This window comes from Parambassis ranga, chromosome 15 (assembly GCF_900634625.1).
Source record: "Parambassis ranga chromosome 15, fParRan2.1, whole genome shotgun sequence".
In the NCBI taxonomy this organism is placed as follows: domain Eukaryota; kingdom Metazoa; phylum Chordata; class Actinopteri; family Ambassidae; genus Parambassis; species Parambassis ranga.
In genome coordinates, this window is record NC_041035.1 from 6153196 (window position 1) to 6162360 (window position 9165).

A 9165-nucleotide genomic window follows, 5' to 3' on the forward strand; every position below is an offset into this window, starting at 1 on the left:
ACCTTGGCAGTTGTGATTTAACATTTTCAACAAAGAGCCGTTCAAGTCAAAGAATCAGTGCAGGGAGAGTCCTCATTATGTGACTTGTTCTTCTTGTGAGGGCTCTGATTTAGCATATTCCCACTTATCACTTTCACAATTATTCGATTAAGCATCCAGCTTCGTTTTTTTTTTTTTTTAGCCCTGTCGCATCTTTCTTATGTTGAGCATCATTTTTTAAGGCAGCCAATGGATTTTTCGACCTCTCCTTTAAAAGAAGAGTCGGTGGTGGTGAACGGGACACCTCGGCCTGACCCCGGCCTAACAAAGCCAACTACTAGTCACTGTCTGGGAACCTTTTATCCCATTCTTTTATCTGAGGCCTTTCTGACCGGCCACGTTTTGTTGCGCGCCCTTTGACTCGCCACAAGGCCAAATATGGCCTGGCGGACCCTCAATATGGGCGAGATTAATTTTTCAGCTCAGGCCATCTGTGAGGGTAGAAGTCAGTCAGCTAAAAGTCATAAATCTACAGTCCGTGCGTCTTCAATAGGTGCTCTGTGGGGGTCGATGCTAGATAGATAGATAGATAGATAGATAGATAGATAGATAGATAGATAGATAGATAGATAGATAGATAGTTAGATAGTTAGATAGATAGATAGATAATTATTTGTATTTATCTAAGTGGGACTAATTTATTGGATTCTTGGGATTATTTTTCAGTGTCCACAAACGCCTAATCGCAGCTATTTTACCAGTCCAGCAAATCTTCATTAGTCCTATAATGAACTTTTTTTCTTACAATTATCCCATTACGTCTGACATAAACAACCCAAAGTGTTGCCTCCCATTGGCTGGCCGCAGGGTCACGTGGCCCGCGCGGCCGTCCGTCTATTTGACAGCCGCAGGATGGCTTGATGCCAGAGGGGGAAAAGAGACAGAGAGAGGGGAGAGAAAGAAAAATTAGTATTCTCCTACTAGCCTCGCTATAAATCAATCATGGAGTCCTACGTGGTGAGCTGTAAATATGCTGAGCCGCAGTTCCCGCCTTGTGAAGAAGATTACAGTAATTTTAGTGACCAAGGGGGGTATTACAACAACCCCCAGGACAGTGGTAGTTATGGAGGGGGCTATCAGTCCATGCAGCCCCCTCCGCCTCCATACACACCACAACAAACCGGCTATCAACACTCTTTGCAGGCGCATCGCCGAGAGGATGGAGAGGAGCAGTCGCAGCACCAAGGTGCGCCCTACCCGGTGTACAGAGAGGCAGAGGTCCCCTGTAAGGAGAGGTTCCCGGTGGGTGACCTGCAGTGCCAGGCCTGGATGACCTGTGCAAAGCCCGCTCAGGTGCAGAGGAAAACGGCCTGCCAGGGCAAGGACAAGCCGCCTATTGTTGTCTACCCGTGGATGAAGAAGGTGCACGTCGCTCATGGTGAGGCAGGCTGATGACTTTAATCTCTCACTGTTCGTTTAATGTCTCCATCACTACAAGCTGCCCAAATATGCTGTTTATGTTTTTATCCACCAGACGCGCTCATCTTTCTTTCTTTCTTTCTTTCTTTCTTTCTTTCTTTCTTTCTTTCTTTCTTTCTTCCATTTGTGAGCACCGTTTTTGTTGTCGAGTTATTTACGATCTTAGTGAGAGTCAGCGAGAATTACAACCCCTATAAAGTTTTATGACCCCGCCACAGCGTGTTTGCATGTGTGTGTACGTGTGTGTGTGTGTGTGTGCGTGTGTGTGTGCTCGAGATGATGTGGGACAATTATGTGTGTGTGTGTGTGTGTGTGTGTGTGTGTGTGTAAATCTGATGCTGAACAAAAAAAAAAAATCAAAATCGTTTCTTGAACCTATTCCCAGCCAACCACAAGTGAACAGTAAAACAGTAAAAAATACCACATGATAACAATATTTTTAAAATATTATTTAAAGGGCACTGCGTAAATACTAATTTAAAGGGCAATTAATTTTTATTTAGAATAATTCAGCCTATGTATTTTACCCTTAATATTCACAATTGAAAACATACCGTGTGTAAAATTAAACTCAAATTTAAAAATGATTTTGACTTTCTTTTTTCTTTTTTTTTCGTTTCACAGTTAATCCGAATCACGTGGGCCCGGAGCCAAAGCGTTTGCGGACGGCCTACACGCGCCAGCAGGTTCTGGAGCTCGAGAAGGAATTCCACTTCAGCCGCTACCTGACGCGACGCCGCCGCGTTGAAGTGGCTCACACGCTTTGCCTTTCCGAACGGCAGGTGAAGGTGTGGTTCCAGAACCGGCGCATGCGCTGGAAGAAAGACAACAAGCTGCCCAACACCAAAGGACGGAACAAAAACAAGAAAGCAACGGACAGCAACAACAACAACAACAACAACGACAACAACAACAGCAGCAGCAGCAGCAGCAGCGATAGCGTGAAGGCGGTGATAACAGTCTGAGAACAGAATGCAGACGCTTGGCAGACATGTTAGCACCTTCACTCTCCAAAACTGCTTCACGCAGGCTGCAGTCCTGAAACAATTCCAAACTGCTTTAATCCTAAAGGCTAGACATCCCATTGAGTAACAACAAGGCTTTACAAATCAGTTCCTGCATTTTTCTAGTTCAATTTTAAAAATCTTCTGGTCGCACAGGATGGAGGTTGGATCCAGATTCAGGTGTATTAGGGACTGTTTCATGTTTAGAAATGGATTATTAAAGGCGCGGACGCATGGTGCCTGTTTGTTGCAGTGCCAAGCTCTCCCTTACTACCAGGTAGGAGGAGAGATTGTCTCTCTTGGAGAAAACAGGGTTTTATTTTTTACAGGGTAAAACATAATACAGGGTTTTTATAATAGCTACATATAAAAATAGCCTAATTTATGAATATGCACATTACCAAAATGTTCCACAAACTGGCGCTGAAAGGGTAAACATATTGAACAGAGGTAACGCCAAATGGTGTCAGCCGCATAACTGTTGGACAAACACGGTTTAATTGTGTACATTAAGGAGCATCCAAACCCACAGACGTTTGTTAGGAAAGCAGCCATATTGTGCAGATTTTGTCTTTACTCACCAACAGGTCAAACACTCGGTTGGTTTTATGGCAACAGACAGTCATGCATTTTGTAGGCAAATGGGAAATAATTAACCAAATTGGAGGTAGAGATTTTAAATGCACAACACTGACTGTAAACCCAGCTTATTTTCTCAGGGTCACAGGGTTTTACGAAAAGGACTTTCTGAAACGTTTTGTTGTTTGATTCACCACCGAGAGGTTCAAACTGACCCTCTCTGAATGGGCGCAATGTTACATATGTTCTCTCTTTGATTCCAGTTTAATATGCTATTCCTATCTACTATAGCCTTCGCCAGTACTTATTTTTTATGTGTAATATTTAGTAGCATATTTTATTATCTTTAGCGAGCGTCATCTTTGTTCTTTTGTAAGTGTTCATTTTTGAAAAAAAAGAAAGAAAAAAAATACTCTTGATGTAAGAATTTTATATGTGGAAATGTTTTTGATAAAATAGAGAAGTGAAATAAAAAATGTTTCAAGCAGCGAAAAATGTGTGAATATTTGATCATGTTGTGAGCGGAGGATGTGTTTGTGTACAAAGATGATGAAATGGTGAGAGAGGGTAAACGGAAGTGACGTAAAATGACTCCGAAAATTACTCCACTGTTTATGAATGAAAAAAATCTTTGGCTTAAGCAGACAATCAAACAGCTGTGCATCAAACAATAAGTTAAACGACTAAACAATAATGTAGCCTAAAGAGATCCTCTGTATAGATATCTTTGTTACACAGACATAATTTAACAATTTGATGATTTACAGTTATTGATCATTACAGCAATGGTCAGAACTTGGTGTCGGCTGAAGCTCTAAATTAAACAGACAAGCTTCTCTTAAAAATGTAAAAAACTATGGGGGATTCTGTCTCTCTTAACTTACTGGAAACAAAACTATTCAAGCTATGACAACGAAGCAGCAAACTTGTCTAAGTTATTTATTTTCATTTGTTTATTTGTGAACGTTTCATACTGGGTTTATGTAGTCTCCGGTTTACGCACGGAGGGCAAAGAGGACATAAGCGAATTTTGGTTAAACTGGTCTTTTTACTCACTCTGTTGGGGAATAACTCATCATATGTATACCTTGCTTAGAAACCTGCCTCCAAAAACTATCAATTTTTTTTAAGTATGTAGAGATTTATGTTTACATTTGAATAAGGGTGAACCATCTAAGAGAAGTCTACTTGCAAGGAACGTAAATTGATGCCCTCAGTGTGTGTGTGTGTGTGTGTGTGTGTGTTGATATGTAAGGGAAATGAGCGCTGAGTGGCAATAATCGGTGGTATCCGGTCAAAACGCAGTTGCATGCGCAGGAAAGGCACAACGAGGTCGACATAGTAAAGTAATCTTAAACATCACATTGCTGGACCACAACACTGGATGTCAATTCAGGGCATCATAAATCATGATATTCACACAGAAAGGAAATACGTATAAGTTTTTGTGAGTGGCAATAATACAGCAACATAATAATGATATACACGTATGAATCTGGAACTTAGCATCTGATTTATCCTGTAAACACACTTTTTAGCAAATTAGCAATTGTAACCAATATTTGCTAAATTGCCTACAAGAAAATAATTCATACATGGAGAGTATTCCTTTGTTTTGGAAGGGGGCGGATATATTACAGTATAAACGGACAGTTTGTGTATAATCATTCCATTTTGTTATTAATGCCATTTCGGTCAACACTGACCCTTATGTTGTGTGCTTGTGGACATTCACATGTGAGGTGCTCAGTGTCAAACCAACCTTCCTTTCTCCAGTCACTGATGACGCAGGGATGCCATCGACTGGTAGAACAAGGAACTGCAGCTTGAAATAAAGAAGAGAACAATGGAAGACACTCTTAGAAAAATAAAAACACCTTATATTGCAATATATGGTCTCAGTTGTACAGTTCTCAGAACCATAAAATAGTTCGAGTGCGTAATAAAACTATTATTATGCAGTATTCCCTGCACTAATAATTATATGGTACATTATTAACTTGTACATGTATGCAAACATACCAGCAGAGTATTGTACAGGACCGTTTGTAATAGTTTGTATTTTACGTAGAGATATTGTGTCAAACCGATTAAAAACGGACAATCACCGTATAGTTCGGGCGTAAAGTGGAACTAAAGTTCCGAGGAACATGTTTTCCCCCGGACATTAATCGCAGTCGGACCGGTTGGTGACTGCAGAACAAGCCTTTGCCCTTAAACTTGCATGCATTTCCATTGACCTCTATTCGTATTATAAATAATATTTAGCGATAGGAGGATTTTAACAGCACCATGTCTCTTGCGGCAGATGCCTTCGTGTCGCAGATGGCAGGTAATGTCTGGACTATATACATTGACTGTTTATCAAGCTAACATTAGCCAGCTAGCTAACAACAACTAGAGAAATGTTGCATTTTTCACAAATTACTTACTTACATGTTAATGGTCGATGTCTTTAAACGGAGCACGGCAGTACAGCTTGTAGGTGTCTGCAGCAACAGCTGTCTTTGTCCACGTTTTGTCCTCACCGAAAAGGGCAAGCTTGGCTGTAGTGTCCCTTCTGAGAACCTGCTATTCTCCACGGCCTTTACGACTACGCAGGAGCTGCACGTATTCTACGTTCTAAATGTGAACAGCACTTTTATTGTTGTGAATTTTGACACTATAAACCTGGGGGGCCACGTTTACGTTCGCTTCGTGTTGTGGTTCAAACTCTCAACTTAGTTTTATAAACGTTACATCGAATACACACATCAACGTGGAGAAACGTCTTCCTCCCTCAGCGGCAGCAGGTGATGTGTTGGATGTTGTGTTAAATGTGTGTGTGCGCAGCCTGATCGCGCAGCACTGCATGTGAGGAGAGAAGAAGTGAAGGGCCACCTCAGAACTCACTCAGACAACATGCGCGTTATTATGCACACTTGTGACATTAATTCATCTCTCCCTGATGTGTTGCTGTGGGAGGAATCTTTACGGAAAGGTTTTTGCATTTATTAGTATTTGCTGTTAGAACCAAAACTCTGAAATACTGAAATTACCAAGACCCAGGTAAACATGGCCATAACATAGACCATACTGTCTGTGACAGTGGGGCTGTGAGAAGCACAGACTACACTTAACAGTTATTATTTATAGTACATTGCACAGTTAAAAAGATTAAAGTTAATTGAGAGTCATTATCAACATAACTTAGATGCTACTGGATCTCTTTGTTATTGTGTATGTGTCTGTTTTTTTGCACCCACAGCTGCTGAGCCATGGCCTGAGAATGCAACCTTGTACCAACCTCTGAAGGGTAAGTCGATGTTTGTCTGAAGTGGAGAAACAACATGAACCAACTCTGTGGTTTTATTGTAGTATTTCTGATTTAAAATGACATTTTTCCCACAGAGGATCAAATTCTGCTGTCAGACTGTGCCTCATCTCTTGCGGTGCAGGTGAAGTTGTGTTTCTGATTGATCTGTGATTTAGTGGAAGTCTGTTTCTTCAGGGATGATGCCAACCTATACTTAAATTACAATAGTGTTCAATTTCAGAATTAAGTGACCCTTCTCTCCTCTGCAGGCCTACCTCAGAATGTGTGGTCTACCAGTGCAGGTGGTTTGCAAAGCAAATGCTGAATACATGTCACCCTCTGGTTAGTATACATGCTGTTCTGTCTTTGTCCCCCCCCCCCCCCAACGCTCTTATTGATTATTTTTGTGTTTCTCTCTGTAGGTAAAATTCCATTCATCCATGTAAGCAATCAGGTGGTGTCAGAACTGGGACCGATAGTGCAGTTCACTAAAGCTAAGGTGATTTAATACACAGATGGGAGCTGTATTATTAAATTTTAACAGCTTGATATCAGTACTTCATTTCCTGTTGACTCATGTTAGGAAATCACTTGTTGTGTTTACTTTGTGAAGAAGGTGATTTATTATTCTGATTTTTTTGGTTGTCAGGGCCATTCTCTGAGCGATGGCTTAGATGATGTTCAGAGGGCTGAAATGAAAGCATACATGGAGCTGGTCAACAACATGCTGCTCACTGCTGAGGTACCAAACACCCACACATCTGAGTGCTGATGCCAGAAGTTATATACAGGTTACATCTTAATCATGTGTCCCCTCCTCTCTACAGTTGTACATCCAGTGGTGTGATGATGCTACAGCTGCTGAGGTGTGTTTATATTATCTGAAATATAAAACAGATTTGTCAATTAGCTTTTTAAATGAATCAGATTGTGTGTTCTGTGTAGATCTCCAGGCCCAGATACAGCAGTCCTTACTCGTGGCCTCTCAGTATTATCCTCGCCTATCACAAACAGTGGGAGGTACGCAAGAAGATGAATGCCATTGGCTGGGGAGGGAAAACACTGGACCAGGTTAGCAACAACGTTAATTTAGTCTTCTTCCTCTTGGTCTCATTTGTAAGGTGAAATGCCCAATACCCAGACCGGCTTGTGAAGCTTGTTTGGTTGTGTCGTTAAGACAAAGAACAGTTACATCATTTCTTTCCAGTTGGATGCTTTACTTTTTGTCATCTCATGTGTTCTAGGTTTATGAGGATGTGAGTCAGTGCTGCCAGGCTCTCTCCCAGAGGCTGGGTACACAGCCATTCTTCTTTAACAAACAGTATGTATTTTGAAGTTTGTATTTATATGATTGTTTTGATAATTCCTCCAGATTGTCCTCTGTAGCTGCTGTGAAAGAGGTCAAAAGAACATCTTTGGAAACTCTTGACAGTTTTATCTACTGTGTGCAGTACTGTAGGATCATTTAAGAAGAAGTGATCTTGTACATCTGATTATGTGCTTATATGGTTGGTTTCAGCAGTGACGAACAGTATGTGTGTATGTCTCTGTGTTACAGGCCTACAGAGCTGGATGCACTTGTTTTTGGTCATCTCTTCACTATACTGACCACCAGGCTGACCAGCAGCGAGCTGGCAGAGAGAATCAAGAGCTACAGCAACCTGCTGTCTTTCTGCAGACGCATCGAACAGTCCTACTTTGAAGAGAAAAACTCCTGAGGGACTGAGAGTAACCTCTTTCTGTCTTGTACATTCTGTCTGTCTTTCCCCTGACTGGCAAACTCCTTGAACCCCCCCCCCCTTTTCTTCCTGCTTGTACATTGTTGCATGCTGCTTGTAGATCCAGAGGAGACCGTTCTTTTAAGAGTTAATATATGTTAACTGTACATCAGTATACAGTGTTGGTCCTGGTATATTCAGCACCAAGGTTACCCTAAAGTCAGAACATAAATGAAAGGACGCACTGTAAGAACACGCACCACACAAATTATTTCACCTTTCAGAAGGCCAACCAATGACTTTACAAGAAGGTGGACACGAAGCAGAGGCACTGACTCCAGTTTTGCATTCTGTTCCACAGGAATGCACTGTACTCTTTCGTACAGTATAACATTGTGCATTTCCGACTCTGAAAGGCTGGATATGGATTTCATAGCTGTGTGACATGACTGCCTTTCAGAAGGCAGAACTCCACTTGACCTCTGAGTGTGAGGTCAAAAGGCTCTGAGTTTTTTTTTCCTCCTGAGGATTTCAGAAGCTTGCAAAAAAAACATGACAGTTGGCATTCCCTAGAAAAAAACTTGCTTTTTTTTCTTCTGTATGAAAAACAAAACACGTAAAAATAATAATAAGGAAGATGTGATATAGTCTTTAGTTTTTCCACTTTGTTTCATTTGTGTGAATGAAAAGTGCCTGTATTATAAAATACACTCAGCTCAATACAATGTTATGCCCAATAAAGAAGTGTTTGAGCATTAACACTTGTTCTTGGAAGTTATTTGAATTCATAACATATAACTTTTTTTTTTTGCCTCATACAAGCTCAACAGCGATGTCTGATCACCTCAGATTGCCCTCTGTTTATGCAGACTGTGTGTGTGTGTGTGTGTTGGACAGGGTGAGTGTCTGTCTTCCAGGTTTCCTGTGGGGTCAGGGTTTGATCTTTGAACTTTGAGAAGACATGACACCTTGAGTGATGATCTGAAAATGACCAAATGCTGCACATCTGAAGTTCATCAACTTGAGAACAGACAGAGAAATAAACAATAAGATTTTTTTAGCCACCCCATGGCCTTGAGCCTCAGGCCACCAAAGGCCACTTGACCATCTC

General features: G+C 41.2%; 2 protein-coding genes across 2 annotated transcripts; both read left to right on the forward strand.

Annotated features, from left to right (window-relative positions):
• The first annotated feature begins 157 nt into the window (after positions 1-157).
• On the forward strand, positions 158-3383 carry LOC114447229 (homeobox protein Hox-D4b-like). Its single transcript, XM_028423371.1, has 2 exons — positions 158-1417; positions 2083-3383. Exons 1-2 carry the CDS (start codon positions 982-984, stop codon positions 2421-2423), a joined length of 777 nt encoding a protein of 258 aa, XP_028279172.1. The 5' UTR covers positions 158-981; the 3' UTR covers positions 2424-3383.
• Positions 3384-5333: 1950 nt separating this feature from the next.
• On the forward strand, positions 5334-8783 carry mtx2 (metaxin 2). Its single transcript, XM_028423343.1, has 10 exons — positions 5334-5373; positions 6289-6336; positions 6432-6478; positions 6606-6678; positions 6759-6835; positions 6986-7078; positions 7164-7202; positions 7282-7407; positions 7581-7657; positions 7895-8783. Exons 1-10 carry the CDS (start codon positions 5334-5336, stop codon positions 8052-8054), a joined length of 780 nt encoding a protein of 259 aa, XP_028279144.1. The 3' UTR covers positions 8055-8783.
• The last annotated feature ends 382 nt before the right edge of the window (positions 8784-9165 follow it).

What these genes read in the sequence shown, in the direction of transcription:
- LOC114447229 (XM_028423371.1), top strand. Translation starts at nt 982, where the DNA reads ATGGAGTCCTACGTGGTGAGCTGTAAATATGCTGAGCCGCAGTTCCCG. An exon ending in GAAGGTGCACGTCGCTCATG is followed by an intron (nt 1,418 to 2,082) that starts GTGAGGCAGGCT and finishes TTCGTTTCACAG; the next exon opens with TTAATCCGAATCACGTGGGC.
- mtx2 (XM_028423343.1), top strand. Translation starts at nt 5,334, where the DNA reads ATGTCTCTTGCGGCAGATGCCTTCGTGTCGCAGATGGCAG. An exon ending in CCTCATCTCTTGCGGTGCAG is followed by an intron (nt 6,479 to 6,605) that starts GTGAAGTTGTGT and finishes TCTCCTCTGCAG; the next exon opens with GCCTACCTCAGAATGTGTGG. An exon ending in ATGATGCTACAGCTGCTGAG is followed by an intron (nt 7,203 to 7,281) that starts GTGTGTTTATAT and finishes TGTTCTGTGTAG; the next exon opens with ATCTCCAGGCCCAGATACAG.